This window comes from Poecilia reticulata, linkage group LG9 (genome assembly GCF_000633615.1).
Source record: "Poecilia reticulata strain Guanapo linkage group LG9, Guppy_female_1.0+MT, whole genome shotgun sequence".
NCBI classification, from domain to species: Eukaryota; Metazoa; Chordata; class Actinopteri; order Cyprinodontiformes; family Poeciliidae; genus Poecilia; species Poecilia reticulata.
Window position 1 is genome coordinate 10,045,117 of NC_024339.1, and position 22,760 is coordinate 10,067,876.

General features: G+C 37.0%; 1 protein-coding gene across 2 annotated transcripts in view; it reads right to left on the reverse strand.

Annotated features, from left to right (window-relative positions):
* The window catches only part of fras1 (Fraser extracellular matrix complex subunit 1), a 271,118-nt gene that overhangs the window by 163,639 nt on the left and 84,719 nt on the right, over positions 1 to 22,760 (reverse strand). For both annotated transcript variants that reach the window (XM_017306806.1, XM_008417773.2), the window contains 7 exons: positions 18,530 to 18,689; positions 16,683 to 16,816; positions 15,029 to 15,112; positions 11,797 to 11,898; positions 10,480 to 10,671; positions 7,887 to 7,976; positions 4,472 to 4,619 (listed from right to left, as the gene is read on the reverse strand). In XM_017306806.1, coding sequence (XP_017162295.1) covers positions 4,472 to 4,619; positions 7,887 to 7,976; positions 10,480 to 10,671; positions 11,797 to 11,898; positions 15,029 to 15,112; positions 16,683 to 16,816; positions 18,530 to 18,689 — 910 coding nt within the window. The remainder of the gene's footprint in view (positions 1 to 4,471; positions 4,620 to 7,886; positions 7,977 to 10,479; positions 10,672 to 11,796; positions 11,899 to 15,028; positions 15,113 to 16,682; positions 16,817 to 18,529; positions 18,690 to 22,760) is intronic.

The following is a 22,760-nucleotide window of genomic DNA, read 5'->3' on the forward strand; positions in this document are numbered from 1 at the left end:
CTTTTGCGGTTTGAACAGTTTTCAACTCAAAGTTGTCAAGTCCACAGGTATATAAACTATCTGTATGATTGCATGTCTGTCTGCAGCCATTTTTACGTGTTAAATGTTGAGTTTGTTGGTTTTTCCAATAGCAGCTTATTTGGATTTAAAGTGACAAACCGTTAATGATGAAAGAAGCTTAAAATACTCAAAATGTAATGTATCTGAGAATGATTTTGTGCGACTGAACATGTTTTGTGTGGACCATAGATCCATCCTAACATGTTCAAGGAAGCATGATAAGAACCTTTCCACAGATTCTTTCACAGAAGTGAGAGATGCTATTTTATTCTGGTCCATTTTCAACACATTAACATGCTTTCATCTAACGCACTGCCTGCATCTTTAAGGTCTAAAGGTGAACTTGCTCCCCTTTTACACCCTTTGACTGAGTCTCTTTAAGTGTCTCCTATATTTAGCTCCATCCATTTTCACACCAACTCTCAGTGGGGAGGCTGTTTTCAAACTGATGTGCTATATAACATGTTCTCCGATAGACATTGGCTGGAAAAGTTCAGAGCTCATTCGACCAAAAGAACCTTCTTCAGGTTCTTTGCTGCGTCTCCCAGAAAGAATAACTTTGATTCTTCCTTTTCAACAGAGGCTTTCTTACGTTTTCACCTCCACAGACTCTTCATGTCCGCTGACCTCTTGACCTCTTTTCTGAATAATGTTTTCCTTTTCCGCCTGTCAAACCTGCATCTGCTCTGTTTTTGGATGATTGAATCTGTTTAATACTTCTTAAGGAAATTAGTTGCACTGGTTCTTAATTAGATACATTTGAGTGAAAGAGGCAATATAAATACACATCACGCTTCTCAGATTCCTTTTACTATAAAGCAGGGGTGTCCAAAGTGTGGCCCACGGGCCATTTGTAGCCCTTTGGCTGATTTTGTGCGGCCCCCAACTGCAATTCAAAAATTATACAAATTTGACCCATGGATGCAGATGGAGAGTAAAATTATCAACTTAATTTTCTTACAAAATATTCACCTTTTTTTATGACTGAGCTACAAGAAAAGGTAAAACTACATTTATCCAGGTTTTTACTGAAAAGCGACCAAACTTTATTCTTTCCTAACCTGATTAAATATTGCGAGCGTTTTGAAAGAAATGCTCTTCTTATTAATGAAAATATTATTCGATCTATTATTTCTTTTAATACAGCAAACGTGCAAAATCTACTACAGCATATCAGGGCTGTTGCAGAAACAAAGAGAACATAAATATCTGGGAAAAAATTCTGAAATTTCAAAGTTTTTGAAGAAGATTTTTGAGATTACCATATTTTCCGCACTATAAGGCACACCGCATTATAAGGCGCATAGAATAGACGCGGCTGCACAGTGGCGCAGTTGGTAGAGCTGTTGCCTTGCAGCAAGAAGGTTCTGGGTTCGATTCCCGGCCTGGGGTCTTTCTGCATGGAGTTTGCATGTTCYCCCTGTGYGTGCGTGGGTTTTCTCCGGGTACTCCGGTTTCCTCCCACAGTCCAAAAACATGACTGTCAGGTTAATTGGCCTCTCCAAATTGCCCCTAGGTGTGTGTGTGCATGGTTGTGTGTCCTGTGTGTCTCTGTGTTGCCCTGCGACAGACTGGTGACCTGTCCAGGGTGTACCCCGCCTCTCACCCGAAACGTTGGCTGGAGATGGGCACCAGCACCCCTCCCTCCACTGAGGGAAAAAGGGTGCAAGAAGATGGATGGATAGAATAGACGCTTCAGTTCGGGTTGCCACCCGTCCCGTATTGAACCTGAGCGGGACGCGATTTGTTCCGTACTCTACAAATGTGGATGTGTAATAAAAAAGAAATGGTCCCGGAGTGCTTTATATAGTAGGCTGCCCCAGTCATTGTTTCACTCACGGTGTTGGTGTTGCCATATTGTGCCCAACTGCTTTCTGGGTAGCACAGACCAACCCACACACTGCCGCCGCAGTCTCTGTCTCTCTAGGTCAGTCAAACTTTATTAACAAACCAGCGTTCAGACAACTATCCCAGCATGCACCGCGTGCTTCTTCTTCTACGGGGGAAAATGAAGTCGGCGGCTGCTTACCGTAGTTGCTACCTGTTGTGGCGCAATATTGGTCCATATATAAGGTGCACCAGATTATAAGGTGCACTATCGGCTTTTGAGGAAATTGAAGGTTTTTAGGTGCGCCTTATAGTGCGGAAAATACGGTAATCACAAAATTTCTGAGTTTTTTTTTTGGCAGAAATTTACTCCACCTTTTTTTTTCCTGGGCTGTAATGCTCCTAATTGTTAAAATCCCTTCCAAGCTCTGGAACTAGAATAAATTAAAAATAAAAATCGTGCTACTTTATGTGATTGATTTTAGTTTGGGTGTTTTTGGCTCATGTGAGGAAACGTTTTCACACCTCTAAAATAAAGTATCGTTTTTCTTCAGCTTATCGATTCTGACGTATTTTGTTTTGGTCCCAATAAAATGGGACAACATGTGTAACATTAACAGAATATGGCGACTGTTTCTGCTTGAAAAGATGTTCTTGTTGAAACAGACTGTGCTCCACATTAAAGACAGCAGGTCGAAACCTAACAGCACAGAGCTCATATTTACATCTTTTCCCATGAGACATGAACGCAGCATGACCCTCAGGTGAGAACTGACCAATAGGAGAGCAGATTACTGACCTCTGGGCCTGAAGTCGGCCCTTGATTAATAGACTGAGCAGAAGATTTATGAGGAAGAGGGAAAAAGACAGAAGGAGGTTGTGAGCGTATGTCTTTTTTCTATTCTTAGCCACAAAACAATAAAAAATGTTACTCAACACCACACAGATAAACTGATGGAGGATTTGTTTTCCTCTCTGGTTTGACACCCAACTGTGTTTTCAACGACTATTTAATTGCGTAATTTGACATTTTAAAGCTAAATTTGCTGAATGGAAACAAGCCAATTTTAAAAAGTATATTTTTTTGGGATAAAAAGTGTTGGTGCTGGGATGATGCAAGTTTATTTTGGCCGCATCAAAAACAACTTCGATAGAAAATATTTTTTCGCATCAACAACCAGATGTTGCCACTGGCAAAACCCACGAAGAAGACGATGACAGGAAGCAGTCGGAGGATGACGGTGCACCATGGTTTTATGATTTATCGGGTTGTACATCTTTTCACGTTGATCGGGATTTCACAAAAGTTTTTGTTATTTTTGTGCTGGTTTTTTTGGAGCTAATATAAAAATATTTTCAGTATTTATGCTTATGTATGACGTTAATGTGACTTTTAGCTGCCTGCCACATCAACCACTGGACATCAAGTTAGGCTGAGGCACCTGTGAAGTAAAGATAAGAAGCACTGCCACCTGCAGGTGGGAGTTAGCATCACTTACACCAACGTATTGATGATTTTAACGATGGTACTTGATAAAATGTCATGTAAAGTCTAAGCCAACCGACACGCTACAACAGATCAAGCTGCTGAAGAAGGTAATGCCGGTTCTGATGGAAAAGTGCCAAACTGCTCGCCAGGTTTCGCAAAAGTCCCAACAATGGGAGTCCCAGAAGTGAAGCCCAGAACAGCAAATTTACAAAAGTTACCAAATAATTTCTGAGTCATGAAGTCACAATCAATGAAAACCATTTTTTAGTGAGTGTGAATGTGTTTTTTTTTCCCTCAGGCAGTAGCAATCTGCAGCTGAGCGGCACGGCTTCCCCCAACAGAGACTTTCAGCCTGTTATTCATAACTATAAACTCGCTCCCCGTTTATGAGCTTCTTCAAGCTTCTTGTTTACATATTTACAGATACTTTATTATTTATAAAGTATTTCTGGTAACGCTGTCTGCTGGTTTATTCATTCAAGCTTAACAGACAATATGGCGAAGGAATTTCTACATATCAAACTCAATATCTTTGGAGAGGCAAAGAGAGAAAAAGAAAAGTTATGCAACATATAATTAATGCTGCCAAAAAAAGGGAAACTTGTGAATAAATCAGAGGATGACACAAAAGGAGAATTGTTAATGGTCTTATCAAAAATTTAATTATTAAATAAATTCACATTGATGCAAACAGCTTGATTCTTGATATCTACAGTTTATAAAACTGTAAAATCATATGGAGCCAGATCCTAGGTTGTTTTTATTTGGTTTGTTTGTTTTGAATGCAGATTTCAGTTAATTTCCTTTTTGTTTTGGCAGAAAGTGCAAACTGGAGTTAAACCCAACTCTTTTTAATTTCTAAATGCAAAACAAAAGTCACATTTTTAGACCTAAAGGATCAGCTGTGAACGCATAAAACCAGTTAGTACTTATGATGTATTCAGGTCAAGGGTCAACTTCACCCTGAAATCACCTTTCAGTCTTACAGAAAAAAGAAAACAAGTTTAAAAAGAAGGAGGAGTGAGTTTCTGATTCTTATCCAGCCCAGAAGAGCCATGCAGACACACGCTGCATCTTCTCTGAGTAACTACGTACCCTGCTGACACTCGGGGCAGCATCGGCCTTCCTTTACGACAGCCAGACTTCCTGGTGGGCAAGTGGGGCAGGAGCGCAGATAACAAGTCACCTGGGTGTCGTGGCATTCACACTCGCGGCAGCTGCCGTCGGTCCAACGAGCCCGATTCTGAAAGAAAACCCAGGACTTCGTTAATTAGACTTTAAACAAGTGACAGAAAGCAAAGACTGCGCTAATTTAAATTTTTAATTCAGAGGAATCTCAATTGCATCTATAAAACAGGGACATTTCTGAATTTTAATAAGTTTATTTGAGAAAAAGCGCAACACTCGTGACTTTTTAGGCGTTCTGAAAACAGAAAGAGGGAATCAAGGGGAAAGTTACACCGGCAGCAACTTCAGCGTCAAAACACAAAGAAAAAGTAAAATGTCTAAAGAATAAAACTTTTCTAACTTTATCAACTTAAAGTCGAGGAATGAGACACTATACATATTAAAATACAGTGAATTTTTTCCTTCAGCTGCCTGCCTTTATGCACCGCTTTCATTTATTACTCATTTCAGTTTCTGAGCGACACAGACAGCATGACCCTGAATGAGTAATAGAATTAATTAAACTTATATAATACTCCTTATTCCTAATAGCTCACCAGATGAACTGAATGATTCAGAACCAAACATCCGACTAGATTCAGCACGGCAACATATTTCCATCACTCACAAACAATAACATGTTGTATTCAAAGAGTTTTAGGTATCCAGTAAAGAGAAGTGAGTCTAGTCAAGTGTAACGCATGAGTCAAGGTTTACTTTCTGTTCTTCACTGACATCTTAAGAAGCCATGTCTGCACCAAGCCTGTGCAAACATCTGCTAAGAAAACTTTGTTTGAAAATATAATTAAAATTAATGTACTTTAAAGTGCTTTAGTGGAAATAGGCCTGTCACAATAACAAATGTTGCTAGATGATAAATTGTCCCAGAAGTTATTACAATAAACTATTGAAATATTGTTGCTTTGACACCATTTTAAAGTAATATAATGGTAATGGGATAATAAAAATGCAAGACCACATTCTCAAATATCAATAAACTTTAAAATCTAATGAACATTTAACACTGGAGCCGTAGACAATCAGAAGCTGTGTTCACAGACAAACGTTGGTGTTTGTTGTAAGTCAGAAACATTTTCACAATCAAAGCAGACAAAACTCCAGGTTTCTATTTACTGAAGTTAATTGGCTTCATCTGCATTTATTGGTGTAAACAAAGGCAGAAAACAGCTATAATACAGCCTACGACAAATTTAGGCCACTTTTACACATATTCCAATGAAAATATGGCGTCACATTCCTGCCAAAAATCCAGAAGGCCCTTATCAAGCAATCATGACTAGGCCTGTCATGATGGCAAATTTTGTCCCAGAAGTCATTACAATAAATAATAATACTGCTGCTTTTACACTATTTTAAAGTAATATACTGATAATGGAATATTATTGCAAAAACACGCCTTCAAAAATCTAATTCTAACCAAATTTTAACACTGTAACTGAAAGATATTTACAAAATAAAGAAACAAAATAAAAGAAACACATAAAATTAATGTTTAAGTCTAAACAAAATTATCCTAAAAAACGTAAATTAACCTCAAAACTTTAATCATCCAGGTTTTGAGAGAAAGAAAGAAAGAAAGAAAGAAAGAGAGAGAGAGAGAGAAAGAAAGAAAGAAAGAAAGAAAGAAAGAAAGAAAGAAAGAAAGAAAGAAAGAAAGAAAGAAAGAAAGAAAGAAAAAGAAAGAAAGAAAGAAAGAAAGAAAAGTGGAAAAATGATAAATCATGCAAATGAAAATCCTCGAACTCATTAACCAAAATAGATTATGAAGTTATGAATCAAAATAGATTATGAAACTTCTGTAACCAAAAATCCATAGGAAAAAGAAATAAGAAAATGAAATTGTATTTTGTCTTTTATTACTAAAACTTTGTGTTTTATTTATTGATATTATGGACATAAATAGTTGATTCTAATAGGCTGACAGAAATAAAAAGTAGCGTGTCATCAGCGTAGAGTAAGAGACGCTGTAGTTCTGCATTATGTAAGCCAGGGAGAGTCTATAGTTTCTGAATAAAAGAGGCTCAAGTACACAGCCTTGGGGATCCCCAGATGGTCTTTGTTCATTCAGATTAGCGAATGAACAAATTGCAAATCTTGTTTGCGACACTTTTTTTCTTTTTTTTTTTTAGAAAGAATCGCTACATCTGGTATGTTGAAGCATAAATGCATTTAAATGTGTAGGACTGAATTAATCCAGATGCTCTTAATGGACGAATCCAGCCTCTACAGAAAGAAACTGAGCAGCTAAAGCTCCTTTTACTTTTACTCAGGCCCAAACAAATAAAGTAAAAAAAAAAGACAATCTTCTCAGTCTCAATGTGATTCCACTTCAACTAAAAGACAGGGCTTCCATAAACGTGTCTCATCGTTCTACCTCATTATATTTCCATGCTGTTATCTAAAAGTCCTCTGAGTTTCCAACCAGTAATCATTCCGTCACAAAAGCGTCTATTTTCTTTCGCTAATGGTGAAATACTTTCTCCGGGGAGACGAAGAACAATCCATTTGGAGATGATAACTGTGATAACTGCCGTTTATGGACTCACTCTCAGCTGCAGCCTTGGGCGAATGTCTTAAGATTTCATAAATATTTTGATTGATACTGTAAAACATCCAAGCTGTGAAATCTAGTTTTCTAGGACTTCGTTATGAATAATGGATCTGATGAAAGTCTTCAAGATCTGGGCCAAGATGTTAACAAAACTCAAAGCAGCAGAACTTTGTTTTTCTGTCATTATCAATCAAGCTGCTGCAATAAATAATTGCTACTGTTTACTGACAAACTAACATTAAAATGGGAGATTTAAATGTAATAAACATTAACGACACCTACATTGTTTGGATTTTTTTTGTTTTCTTTTGCCACAATAATGATGTTTATTCTCAAACATTGGAAGTTATATATAGGCCTGTCACATTAACACATTTTGCTGGATGATAAATTGTCCCAGAAATCATTGAAATAAGTGATAACATTGTCATTTTGAGACTATTTTTAAATAAAAAACATAATTATAATGGAATATTAATGTGAGTACAACCTCTCAATGACTAAAAAAAACCTTCTCTAACTCTTGAATTAGAAAACATTTAAAAAATCCACAAACAAAATAATAATAATTAAAATGGATTATGAAGTATCTAACAAAAAACAATAATAATTCAGTTAAGACAGGGAAAACGGGCAAAAGGGGCAGGTACTGCAGCTTTTCAACAACGTTCAAGAATATCTCTAACGACTCATTTTAATTTATCATGCGATTAATTGATTTATTGCTTATTGTGACAGGTTTGGTTTGGTCTTAGTGACTCAGAGTAATACCTTGAAGGATTTCCCCTCATAGAGACAGGAAGGCTTCAACGAAGAACATTCTGGACAGCATTTTCCCGTCAGATGAACAAGCTCTGATTCCTAAAACACAAACAAGAAATGGACAAATTAAAAGTTTACTCAAATTTCTTACAAACATTCATTCATTCTACAATTTTCTTCATTGTTATGACACCGACATAGCCAGCTAGCCTGGCGGCTAACTAGCTAACTAGGCACGTTTTAAAGAAATCTTCAAGTAACGGCAAGTGTTGCCAACTCCTCAGTAAGAAAAGTGGCTATTGGCCGTCCTAAAACTTGCTAGATGACATCATCGCCTAATTTCCATATTTGGTCATGTTGATCCAGGAAGTGGAAGAAATGACTATCAATGTTAGCAAAACAAAAAGTGATTAAAAATATGTTTAAATATATAAATGAACATAATTTTCAAAAAAAAAATTCTTAATTTGATTTTTTTAAAATTACTTTTTCAAACAGAATAAAAACCTAATAGGAATGGTACAAAGAGGGAGAGAAAGGAGAGAAAAAAATCATGCAAATGGAAATTATTGACCTCATTTTAATTTATCATGTGATTAATGGATTTACTATTTATTAAAACAGGCTTATCTACTTAATTCATATAAATATCAAGCATTTGTAAATTATAAATAAATGTTGGAAACAACTTTTTCCTACATTTAAAGCACCTGTATTACATTTCTGGCAACAGATTCCTATAAATTTAGTATCAACAACCAATAACTTCATAAAATAACCTTAACAGTTTGTTCTATTTCTTTCCTTTGGCCTTTGAAGGTTGTTCACAAGTCAAAAAGTCTCAAACAGTATGTATTGAGTCAGTGGAGCACGGCGTTATTAGTTGAGCGATCATAAACCGAACTATAAATATTAGTTCCTCCTCCTGCCTACCGAGTCAAAAATGCCATTAAACCCATAACCTTCTCTGAACTGTAACGAACACTGAACCACGCACACTCCGGAAACTGAAAAGCTACGATCTTCACAGCAACGTGACCTTGTTCCTTTCAGGGCTGGACAAGTGCCAGTTATGCCACTTACAGTAAATGGCTCTTAACAGTTTCAATTATCACCATATAGCGTGATTAATAGCGTCTTATTGCGACCCCGCAGAGGGACGTTAAAGCAATATGATTAAATCTGCTTCATTCCTGCCCACCTTACAGCAGACATCCACAATAAATAACGGAAACTCCAGTTATTGACCTTAAAAAATCTTTGGATTTGCCTAAAAACTCTCCAATAATCCAGAATCCCACATTACCAGCTACCTCAGGAGTCCTAATTACCAGATGAAGTCTCTATTTTAAACTGGAGCCGATTCCACATAATAAGACCATTATATGTGAAGCACAGAGAGAAACCCTGCAGCTGTCAGGTTAATTCATTTCTTTGGACCAAGCAGCACATTTTAAGGCTCTGCTTCTTCTCATTAGTTCCATCTTGTCTTTCAATTTGCTGCATCTTAACAAAGTGATTATCTGTGACAACCTTATAACCTTTAATGAATATCCTTTCTCCAGTTTCAGACAGTCTGGCGACATATTCTGGCTAAATGTAGAAAATGTAGGAAGAAAATAACTAAACCGGCCTGCATTAACTCTACAGTTGCATTTTAAAGAGACAATATGGGATTTTTGGGTGCAGGCGTGTCGCCTGTTAGTGAGGAAGAGTTCACATTAGCATTCATGGTTAATCCTGATTCGCTGGATTTAAACTGAATGTGGCATTTAATCCGATAAAGGTTAAGGCTCAGATGAAACTCCTGCAGTAAAGTTTGACACATGAATACTCTGAAAAGAACCGAACCGGCTTCATGCATTCACTTGGTGAGAAAAGTCCAGGGTTTCATAAATCCTGACTGAATCGTCTTGGTTACAAACCGACGCCAAAGTTTTTCATAAAACCTCCCTCACAGAAGAAAAACTTTTCCTTTGTTTAGGGATGAATTAGTGAAACAAGCTTTAACATTTTTAAAAAGATATTTTGCTTTATTTACTGTGACAACTATTAGGAATTAATAGATATGAAAATATTAATATTGGTGTTATGATCGATAATCAGTTTTTACAGATATAGATATTGTGAAAAATATCAGTTCATATGAATGAACTGGGGCTGCACAGTGGCGTAGTTGGTAGAGCTGTTGCCTTGCAGCAAGAAGGTTCTGGGTTCGATTCCCGGCCCGGGTCTTTCTGCATGGAGTCTCCATGTTCTCCATGTGCATGATGGGTTTTCTCCGGGTACTCCGGTTTCCTCCCACAGTCCAAAAACATGACTGTCAGGTTAATTGGCCTCTCCAAATTGCCCCTAGGTGTGAGTGTGTGTGTGCATGGTTGTGTGTCTCTGTGTTGCCCTGCGACAGACTGGCGACCTGTCTAGGGTGACCCCGCCTCTCAGCCGAAATCTTAGCTGGAGATAGGCACCAGCAATCCTCCCGACCCCACTAAGGGACAAGGGTGCAAGAAAATGGATGGATGGATGGATGAATGGATGAATGAACTGGATGGATGAAGGGTTGGTTGGTTGCATGGACGGACGGATGGACGGACGGACTCACCTGTGGACATCCAACATGGCCGCACTCGGCCTTCCGACAGACCACCTGGCCCCGGGTACAGGTGCAGAACTCGCAGCCGGTACCGTTCCACATGTCTCCATGGTAACGGACCTCACCCTCGTACAGGCAGCTTCCTTTGGCAGGAGCACATTCGTCGCAGCACCGACCGGCGCGTCTCACTTTGGTCAGGCCCTGCGTGGAAACGGATCCATTAGAGGAGAAGGAAAACTAATGTTTCTTTTTTCCGCCTGTTTTCAGGGAAGACGAGAGGCTAAAAGGTTTATTGTTGCTTCACCACAGAAACATCACGCTGTTCCTCCAGCTTCATGTCTGAAGAGACCAGATTTAGACGGATACTTTTTTTTTTTTCTAAAAGATTCATGTTTTGGTTTCTGTCTCGTTTTTCTTTGTCACTTACATTTTCCAGCTGCTTCTCCACACACACCTGGTTTAGAAGTTATTTAATTTATTTGTATACATCAGGATCTTGGGCTGTTCAGAGGAATCCTGACCAGAAACCCAAACAACTCAGAGGAGCAGCATCTCTACTCCAACTAAGCAGACAAACCGTACCTCCTTCTCTTCAAACACCCCAAATGTTTCACAAACTGCCTGTTTTTTATTTTATAATCCAATATTTCCATCAAACCTCCAAGTCAGTCTTTATATAAAATAATAAAAACAACATATGTTTCAGACAAGCATTAAGATTATAAACAGTTGGGATTCAGATCTGTTACCTAATCCACATTAAAGGTGCACTTATACAGCCATTTAATGTTTTGGTGTCTGTGTGTGTGTGCTTGCGTGTGCGTGCGTGTGTGTATTGTGTTTCACGCTCCCCTGTGATTCCACCACCAACAGTTCCAGCGCACTAAAGAAGCTGCAAGATGAAATTTGCATGCAATTAAGGATTAAATGTCAGGCTGTATGAATATTTTGTGCATGCATCGTGTGTTTAAGTGTAGGCCTGTGTGTGTGCATGCGTGTGTGGATGCGGGTGTGTGTGTGTGTGTATAAGTAATTGCACTTGTCATGCTATGTTGCTGTAAAACTGTTTACAGAGTTGCACTGTGGGAACTCGCCTCCGTTTTGGGAATATTATGCAAACCTCCCTGATGTACACATCTACATTTCAGCTTCAAGACTTTCTGTTTCAAGTTAGACTTCAAGACTCCTTGTTTTCTTCTGAAGAGTGTGTGTGTGTGTGTGTGTGTGTGTGTGTGTGTGTGTGTGTGTGTGTGTGTGTGTGTGCGTGCGTGCGTGCGTGCGTGCGTGCGTGCGTGCGTGCGTGCGTGTGTGCGTGTGATTGTTCACCTTGTCGCAGACGGCTGGCCGACAGGTGTCTGTGTGACATTTCGACTGACCCCGGTCGCACACGCATGTAGTGCAGGCGTCCTTCTGCCACTGCTCCCCGTGCTGCAGGGAGACACAGACGAACATTTAGATCGCTCCAAACTCTGAGTGCGACACCAAAAGCCGATTGAAATCCAGGGAGCTTTGTTCCTCAGAGGGAGAGGCAGAAAAACAGGGGCGTCCTGGGAGGGAGGACGTGGTTCAAACACACAGTCGGCACCGAAATGTCAAACAAATCCTCTGTTTTAGGCTGGAAGCAGAAGAAAGGAGGCAAGAATAATAATAAATAAATGTGCAAAAGGTTAATTAGTGAGATTCTACTTTGTAAAAATGTTCACCAAATCAAGACTGTTTAAAACTATTATGTTATTCACTCAAAGCATAGAATTAGACTGAATAGATCCACCCCCACATTGTCACTGATTCAAATCTAGATTTTCTTACGATATCGGACTGATACAGATTAATATCAGATCTGTGAATCTTTAGAGATTAACGTATTTAACTTACTTTGTTTTATAATGAATTTAGGAAATTTTAAGGCTTTAATTTTGGCTGTATACTGGATTATCTGTGCATCAACTCCATTAATCCAAGACGCAGATCCAGCAGGCAAACACAGACAGAGACGATCTCCAGACCCGCCTGAGTTATTCCCAGGCCAGCGGCGATAAATATAATCCCTGCAGCGAGTTCTGGGTCTCCTCCAGGTCAGGAGCGTCTCCATAACGAACTGTCAGTTTACCCAGACGTGGACATTTCAGCTGCTGTTTATGCTTCCAGCTGAAACTCTGAGTTATTCCCAGGCTTCTTAAAAGCTTGGCTACAAGTAAAAAGAGCAGACAACGTCAGAAACTACTGCAAACTTTTTTATTCCCTTTAACTTTTTCACATTTTACCATTTCAGACTCAACAAGCTTCAGACAAAGTTTAGCATAAACATGAGATGGAAAGAAAATTAGAAATGTTTTTGCCAAGATTGTCAGACACAGAAATCTCTGTTGTGCTGGATAAAGAAACTTGGGATTAGTTTCTAGTGCAAATATCTTAGTACACTTGAAATAAGACAAAACTAATATATAAGTAACTTTTCAGCAAAATATATGAGTTTGCTTTAACTCAATAATTCCTTAATATTGAAGGAAAACATTTCTCCCATGTTAAAAGTTACATAATCTGCTAATGGAACTAGAACTTTTTTTTTATCAATATTAAGGAATTATTGACTTCTAAGCACCAAAGATCTGCAACAAACTTCCAGAAAAATGTAAAACAATGAGTTCCTTTAAATCTGGACTAAAATCCTGATGTTTAGAGCTGCTTTTCTACCATAACAAATGAAACATTGACCAACGTTTGGATGTGTAACGACAGCACTTGGAGAAATTTAATCCTTCTCATGGTGCATTTTTGTGTTTTTACAAAATGTTTTCACAAAATGTGCCATATAAATAAATTTTGATTTGATTTAATTAATATCTTGTTGAAAAGTTACTTATAAGTTAGTCTTATTTCAAGTGAGCTAAGACATTTCCACTAGAAAACAGACCAAAAATACTTGGTAAGTTTTAATGTTTTTGCATTTTATGAATGTTTGTTGTTAGCAACAAACATTCATTAAACCAAGAAACACAGCAAGGAGAAAGTTGTGGAGAAGCTAAAAGCAGAGTTAGGTCTGAACATCTCCAATTAAATGAATATGTAAATCAAGTCATTTCTTTTTGTGCTTCATAGTTTCAGGTCTCAATTTTATAATCCAATTTAAATTGAGGTCGCCGTCCTGCAGACGTCAGATTTAATTCCAACTTAATTTCTCTTTAAAGTTAAACGGCTGAATTAAATATTGACCCAAGGCTCGAAGAATGCAAATGATTTCAGTGTTTAAGACATCAAAACCCAGAGAAGCTGTTTGAACATCAATCATCTCTGAGTGATTTATGACCTTCCAGGAGGATTTAAATTCTCACCTGAACAAACGGATCAAAAGAGCTCAGAATAATAATTTATATTCAACCTGAACGTTGTTTTAACATTCAGTGAATCTCTCTTCAGTTGCACACCGCGAGTAACAACAGAGCAAAACTGTATCTGTATTTAACAAGGTTAGATTAAAAGAAAGCACTAATACGGACTTTGTTTTTAATTTGTGCTAACTGCAAAAATGAACTTTTAAAAATAATTGTTTTAATTGAAAAGGTAAGGAATCTCATTTTGTAGAAAATAGAAATTACATTATTCCAGTTAAAACTCGTGAACAAAAGGACAAACACTAAAATGAAGAAACTTTGTTTCTTTTAATAAAGCAAACATTACATTTTACATCTACCAGTGCATCTAAATAAATTAAAATACTATTGAGAAGTTAATTTATTTTAGTAACTCTCATCAGTAAAAGTGAAATGTCATATAAATTAATTAAATATTGATGTTTTCAAGCCGTTATTCCTGCTAATTATGTTTTCCAGCCAATAAAAACGCAACATTAGATTAGAATATCCCAACAGATCAATAGAAAAACTGTTTTAATTCAAAAAGTAATTAATCTAATTTGTGCTTGTTCAATTATTTACACAAAGATTTGAGAAAATTAGAGCACTCTGCTTCATTTAAATGTTCATGTTTTGTTAGTAGGTGAAAAAATTATTTCACTCAATTATTTATGGAGGTTTTATGTGGGAAAAAAATTACAAATTGTGTCCAGTGAGTATTTTACTCTTCATGAGACTTGATGTCTTCAGTCAGAGGCTTCTTCAAATTTGCTGTCATACAGACTGCTACTGGAGATCTTTCCTGCCAACAGCCATCACTGCTGAATAAAGATGAGGCACAACAACATTTAATTTCCCTTTGGGATCAATAAATTTAATTGAATAAAACTTAATGATTGTTTTACTTAGATGCCTGCCCATTTCTGTACTTTGTCAACAAACAAGCTAGAAAATATTTTCTTTTCTAAAACTTTAATACTCAGCTGAATTTATTGGCTGATATACATGAAATATCAATGATTACATTATTCCTTCTGAAGCTGGGAGCATGTGTGTATTTAAAGATCCAAGCGTGGAACAGAGAGGGATGCACGATGCGATCAGAGTGAGAGATCAGAGTCTGCACGGCGCTGAAAACACAGCAGGAGGGAAACAAACAGCGAGCAAAGAGGACGGACTGAAGCTTTCAGGAGCGCAAGGCCCACCTGGTACTGAGTTCCAGCAGAGAGACAAGGGTTGGACACGCACTGGGGACAGCAGTGGCCTGGCTGGATCACCAGGTTCTCAAGCTGGAAGAGGAGGGAAACAGAACAGGTGTAACTTTGGTGAAACAGAGAAAACTCCTCAAACAGGTTCTGAGTCAGAGCGGGATGAAACACCTGGCAAACGTATCATGAAATAAATGTCTCATATCAGTCCATGTCGATAATTATTGGTCCTTTTTTTGTTGTTTTAAATATCTGAAGTAGAACCAAACTTCCTGTTTTCACCAGTTTTTATTTCACATATTTTTTATTTTTTATTTTTGAGCAGTTATGAGGCAAAGTGGAGGAACCTGAAACTGCTGCTGTGCCAGTTACCCAGCAGGTCGTTGCTAGGCAACCAAAGTCGGGAGAGAACCTGAAACGGGTTGTTACCCACCAGGCTGTTGCTAGGCAACCAAAAAATGAGCGAGTTAGTTGAGCCCCCAGAATGCAGTGCGGTTCTGGATCGGAGTTCAGCAATTGTTCCACAAATTGATTAATCTATCAGATGTATCATCTATTGATACTGATCGCGTGTCTGTCTCCACTCTGCAATGAGACGGTTCCATCAGGGAGTGATGGGAGACAATAACACTCAAAGTGTTGCTTATATCCACAACCTGTTTGGTCTCTACGTGGTGAAGCAGCTTGAAGCTTCATTGTCTAATTAGCAGCCGGTCGCCGCATGTTATGCAGAGCGGCTTGTAACGTGGGACTCACCTACCGGTCCGGGATAAATCCATTCTCCTGTCTCTTCTCTGGGCCTTTTCCCCTTTGCAAAGAAACTTTCCAAAGACATCTGATCTGTTTCTCACTCATTTTGCTGCTTGTGGCCTCAGCGTTGGCACGCAAGTAACCGAGAGAATCCGGTTAAAGGATTTTCAAAATAAAAGATCTTCCAGACTCAAATAGTACGTAAAACTGAAATATTTAATTATTTTTGGCCCGGCCCGGTACCAATTGGTCCACGGACCGGGGGTTGGGAACCACTGGTTTAAAGGACAATGTCTAGAAACTTTGTGGTTCATTTAAAGGGAAAGTATTATGTGTTTTTCAGCCACATAGTGTCATTTCATAGACCTTCATTGAAGTAAAAATATTACATGACTTAAACTAAAATTTATTTTTTAAATTAACGCCTTGAAATTTAATCTGTGTCTCTTTAAGAAAGTTTTGGCAACTTGGGATTGTGCCAACACACACATCCCAGTACGTCCCAGACCAACAAACGACCAGTACTACAGCTTTAATGGAAATGTTGATCATCAGTTACTTAAATATATTTAGTTTATAGAAAATAGCTGCCGTTTTAATTCTTTATTCCTCTGAAAATAACATCGTAGTGATTAGTTTCTCATAGAAAGCATTTCTATTTTGATGTAGATTTAGTTTATTAAACAAGGAAAGTGTGAAAAACACCATAAACCCTAAACTGGAATTTTATTTTGGCTATTTTATCTAATAATTTTGACCTTCCTCTCATCTTTTTGTCTAAATTTCAGCATCAATCAGCATTAATCTACTGAATTCAAATAACTGAGCTGAGCAGGACAGACACAAAGCCACACAGACTAAAAGATGAAAACACTGGAAGTGTGTTTGAGATGAAACTCACTGGTCTGCAGGCCACTTGCTGACACTCCACCACCGAACACTGGGCCTTCCCACTGCTGCACACACATCTGGTACACAAGCCGGGCTCCCACTCCTCTCCGTCCCTGTAGACCACCCCCTGCCAGGAGCAAGACTCTGACACGCACCAACAAAAACTAAATGAGTCAACAGCAAAGATGGCCGCCGGGTGAAAAGCATTACTTTCCTGCACGATCTGTGATTTAGAGTCAGGAAACAAAGAGGATTAGCTAATTAGCTGCTAAACGGCGAGATAAATCATTGTCACTCCAAGACATCATTAGATCCAATATAAACGTTTCAGCACGAATCTGTAGATCTGGTGGAACGTCATATCTGTATGTGGTTAATTACCTCATAAATATGGCGTCCAAGGATGTGAATTTAAAATTATTCCTGTTTCGCAAAATCAGTGAAAAAATAAACAATTCTGGAATTTCAAGATGTGCAACAAAAACAATATCCATCTCTGAAAGGAATCCTCGGCTGAAAAAAAATATTTATTTAGTCTGAATTTCACATTTTCCAGATCTTTTTGTGCAAAAACACAAAATCTTACCAAGTAATTTTGGTCTAATTTCTATTTTAGTCTTAAAATAAGACTAAAATACTTACGAGTAACTTTTCAGGAAGAAATAGGAGCTCGAATTAGATCAATTATTCCTTAATATTGAAGAAAAACTGCTAATTAAAAGTTAACTAATCTGCCAGTGAAGATTTTAGTTTACAAAATGGGAAAAATGTCTTGTTTCACTAAAGTTTAAGCTGAAGTTTAAAGTAAAAATCTGCAGAATGCAGCAAATTTTCTTTTCCAATTATTTGTCAAAATAGCTGATTTTTCAAATGATATTCGAAGATATTTTAATTTCACTTGTCACTTTCATACGGATACACAGAATATAAATTGTATATTTTATTTTGAATATTTTTAAAGTTAAACAGAAGGTTATTTTATTCAAAAGTAGAGGGACAAACTATTTTAAAGTAATGTTTTATTATGTTTATGCTAAGTTTAAATAATCGTATCAACTTGAAATGCATTCAAAGCAAACTAAGACATTTATTATATATTTTAAGAATACTGATTGAATACAGATGCATATTAAGATTACTTCCTGAATTTATAGAGCTGTATCATTGTTCCACTAACTCATTATAAAGGTTCCATTGTCTAAATGTCAATGTTGTAATATTACGCTTAAAATATTATGTAACTTCTAATTGTCAGAAATTAGAAGATTAAATCTGCAATTTCTCAAAACACCAATAATTCAAAAATATCCAGCCTGTACAATATCTCTGCAGAACAATAAATGCTTTATTAAAAAATATCTATAACAAATGCGGTCTGTATTAAAGTCTTCATGTACAGGGAGATCTGAAGCAGCTCTTGATAGGTGTTTTTCCTTTTGAACCTTCATTAAAAGAACCACAGACAACGTATATGAATTTTATGACCAAGCTTTTGCAAAAGGAAAAGACTCAGCAAACTGCTCCTCCAAGCCGTTCACTGAGCGTTCTGAAGACCTTTGGTTACAGCTTGTCTTTTATTATCAAGCAGAGACAGGGAGGATAGCTAAAGAAGACAATTTATGACTGCACACAGGCAGTTTCTAAAATAGGGAGTATTCCGGTTGATAAGAAGGCACCTGTGGAAACATAATTTAAGGTCTGAGAAACACACAGTTAACTGTTTCACATGAAAACACAGGCAGATGGGGCCTCCAGATCACACAGAAGAAAGAGAACACTTTAAACTGAACATTAGACTGAATATGAACTAAAGTAATAACAAAATGATAATACCAAAAAATCTCTAACAGCTCTCACCTCCATTACTGCCGCACTTGGGGCAGCAATCCCCAGCTGGGATGAACGGGTTCTGGTCCGGCGAACAGGTGAGTTGTGGGCAGGGCCGGGCGTGGCAGGACACACTCCCTTTGGAGCAAACACACACCGAACAGGGAGAGGGACTCCACTGGCTGTCATGCTGTGGGAAGCAAACAAACAAAGAAAAAAAAATTACATGGAGAAATCAAACCTACGGCAGAAATAAGACAGGAAGGAGAAGAGACAGGGAGACGAAGCAGGCTGAGGAGAAGAAACGCTGTAAGCCTGAGTGACAGATGAGAAAACTGAGTGGGTAGGAAAGATAAAGAGTGGCTAAGTACAATGGGGTATTGGGAACGATAAATTCCCGCCAAAACATTATAAAAATATAAAGTCTAAGAAATTTTCTGAAAAAGTCTTGGACATTTTAGAGCTCCAAAAAAAAATCTGCAAGAAAAAATATTAATCCCAAGAAATTTTCTGTAAAAAGTGTGGATATTTCTGGGTTTCAAAAACCAAAAGTGTTTGACTTTTCAAGCGCAAAAAATTTCCAAAGTCAACGGTTTTCACTTTTTGAAATTTCCACGTTTCTTTCCAGAAAAGATTAATCTTAAATTTTTTTACTTTTCGTGCTCAGAAATTAAGAGTAAAACAAGTGAAACATAACTTAACTTTCAATGTCCTTGCTGAAGCCAAAATATTGCCAAATGATTGACGCAATTTTTATTTTTTTTATTGAATGAGGCGCTTCAACATTTTACATTTCCTCCATTTTCTCAATCTCACCGTCGTCTCTTTCACTTCTCGTTATTGATTGGCTGGGGTGAAGTCACATGACTACCAACAGTAAACGTAGCGCAGCGTCTTAAAGGGACATGAACAGTTTACCACAGCACAGCCATAAGAAAAGAGCAAAAACTACTTTTCTTTTAACTTTTAATAACCTGAAAAATCACGTCAGTTATTCTCAGAAATTTCTGTGTCAGTTAATTTTCGGTTTATCACCCAGGCCTCCCCTTGAGGTCATTTTAATAACCAATATTTCCTGAACAAACACCTGAGATGAACTGCAATAAGGCAAAATTGAGTTTAATTATGTTTAAATTGTTTATACAGCAATTTAATCAAACAAAAGTCAGAGTAAAATTGATACCATTGCTAATGAATAAAAATAGATTAATTTGGGTACAAAGCAAGATAAAGCAATTATTAATAAAGCAGTAAAATTAAATTTAAAGCTTTTTGAACAGATTCCAGAGAAACTGAAAGCTCTGCCACCCAATCTGCAGATTTAATCTCTTTAACGATAGACAGAGCTTTATACATTATATCCACAAGTTAAATTTTGTATTTATTAATTTCTACATACCAGTTGTTTCTTGTTAAAGGAGTTTGAATAATATCGCCCATCATAATTTAGAGGTAAATGTACAACAAAGGAGAAACAATGAAGGGAGAATGACACTGAGGACAGGAATCTTTGTGAAGCTGAATTAAAATTGGAGATAACTCCCAGTCAGACATAGAAGTGCTAAAGCATGAAAAGAAAACATGAGACAAGTTAAAAAGCAGAAAAAGACAGATTAAAGAAAAGTGTGAACATGAAAAGCAGATGTTTAATTTAAATTTGAGCTGAGCCTCAACAGTTATCTCAACTGCCTTGGGCTAAAACTAAACTATGCTAGCTAGTGGCTAACAGCAAAAATTATGACTTTTCCCGGACTTCCTTTTAATATGAAATCTTGGCTTTATATACCTCCGCAGGTCTTACACATTCATAAATCTCAAATTTAATCATTTCTATGAATGAGAGAACTATGTGCACTAGATAAAATCCACAAGTTAATTTCACGCATTTCATCTGCTACTGTATCAATACGAGGGTGATGTACTAGTCCTTTCCCTTTTAAATTACATTAATTAAACCATATTAAATAAAACAAACAAACCATGAAAACCTGAATTAAAAGTAAAAAAAACAGTCAGTGTTTGTAGAAAAAAAGAGACACAAGAAGAGGTTAAAAAAACCTCAACTATTATGGGGAAAAAAGTAATTTATGATTCACAACTACTAAAACTATGAAACTAAATTGTGGGCATAAAGTTTGTTCAACAGAAGAAATATTGAAAATGAAAAAAAAATTTATTTCAAACAGAGAAAATATTTTGAACCTGAAAAAAATAGTTTTAAAACTCCGAATACAAATTTGAAGCTAAAATATCAGTTTAAAACCCGAAAATAACAAGTTTTAAAACTCAATAAATAAAATAAAAAACGACTTTTCTATAATTCAAGTGTTTTTCACAGGTTCAAAATAGTGTTTCAATTTCCAACTATTTCTTCTTCTTTTTTCTTTTGAACAAACTTTATGGCCTTAATTTAGCTCCATATGAGTCATACATTTAATTATCTGATAGACAGAACTATATAAAACACGCTGGAATGAATCTGAGTTTATATTGAATGCCATTTCTAGAAGCTCTGTCTCCTTAAATAACCAACAAACTGTCAGGTTTTTCCTTCACGGCTGAACATTTAAATTTTGTACATGTGCTAAAATAAAACCAGCAAGCGACGACACTTTAGTAAACATTCAAGTTCAGTTTGAAAAATCACTTAGTGCTTAAAATACAATTAATGGAGTCAAGTCTTTTGATGTCTGCAAAATAGTTTCCAACAACCGACTAGGGCTCATGAGTTGCAGCAGCTTAAAAATATTCACAGTCCTTTGGTGGAAAAAGATTAAATCCTCAAAAAAGCCATGACTTCTGAGCACAACTCCTCCCCCAGCCACCCAGATCCGTGTGAAGCGCCACTTCACTGCGATGCCAGCAGAATCTATAAGCCCTGCCAAGAAAAAGACTTGTTTCTCTTGAGAACTTGTACTGTCTAAATTGGTTGCCAAAAGCTGAAGGACACTTGATTGAAGATAAACAAGGGAGTGATGCTTCTGTGTGAGGAGAGAGGTGGAAAAGTCTCAGGAAACAAGTTTTTTATGAAGACGAATGCCAGTAATGTCAGAAAATGTATCAAAACACAATTCTGCTTCCATTGGTGAATGAATAAAAGAAGGCTTTATTAGACAGAGGCTTGCAGCTGACACATTTTTGATGTTTTGTGGTATTTTCTTGCAGAAAAGAATCACCAGTTTTATGTTGGACAATACTTTTAGAAATAAGCCAACACAAAATGCAGCATAATTGAGATGTGGAAAGAACATAACAACCCCCTCTTTACGACACAGAATTACCAAATAAAAATTTGAAAAAAATTAGTTGGGTTTGCCGCATTTTCATTTTGAGCCACATCAAGATCATAAATATCCTCAAATTTGCGGGAGAATGTATTGATAAAGCTAATAAATCCCATGAACACAGTGGGTTAATATACTTTAGATCGATGATGTCCAAACTTTTTGCCAAATTATTAAGTTGAAAGCACTTTGGGGCCACAAAAGTTATTTTAAAGTGACAGTATTATGTGATTTCCAGCCATAAAGTATAATTTTATAGCACAATACAGTAATAATACTACCTTCATATAACAAATATGACTTCCAGATTCAACGTCCTGAAATTGGGCCTCTGTCTCTTTAAGAAGCTCCTGCTCTTTCTTTCACTCCGCCTTCAGGAAGTCACCACAACAGAAATACTGCCCCTTTAAAATAAACTTTTTGTCTTTTTTATTTTATCTGCTCAATAATAAACTAAAAATGTAAAGTTTGATTAAAATCAAACTTGTAGAAAATGGATCTGTAAATCATAGTAGGTTTTTGTTATTGTCAGACATTTTCAAACTGCCTGAAATTGATTATTTTTCATTTTTGGGCTGTAGATGATTTGCGTTTGAGTAAAAGCGGGTCGATGTTTGTGGTTACTCTAAAGCTAAGACAAAAGCAGAAACACCGTTAATTATTGGCAATCTATTTTTGTACTTCATTTTTATTAAAACAGGATGTGATTTATTTGAAAAAAACTTCTCTAAAAGATGAAAAAATTTCAATCTACAGCAACTTGTGCACCACATTTACTCAATTCTAGAATTAAGGTCGTGTTTGGGGCCGCACTAAATCCTTCAGAGGGCAGTAAATGGCCCACGGGCCGCACTTTGGACAACCTTCTCTTTAGATTAAAGCATGTCCAAGTCCAGATGTGAATCCAGAAGAGTAAATAATCCACAATAAAACCTTAAAATTGTCCACAGATGAATGAAATGCTGTTCATTACCCAT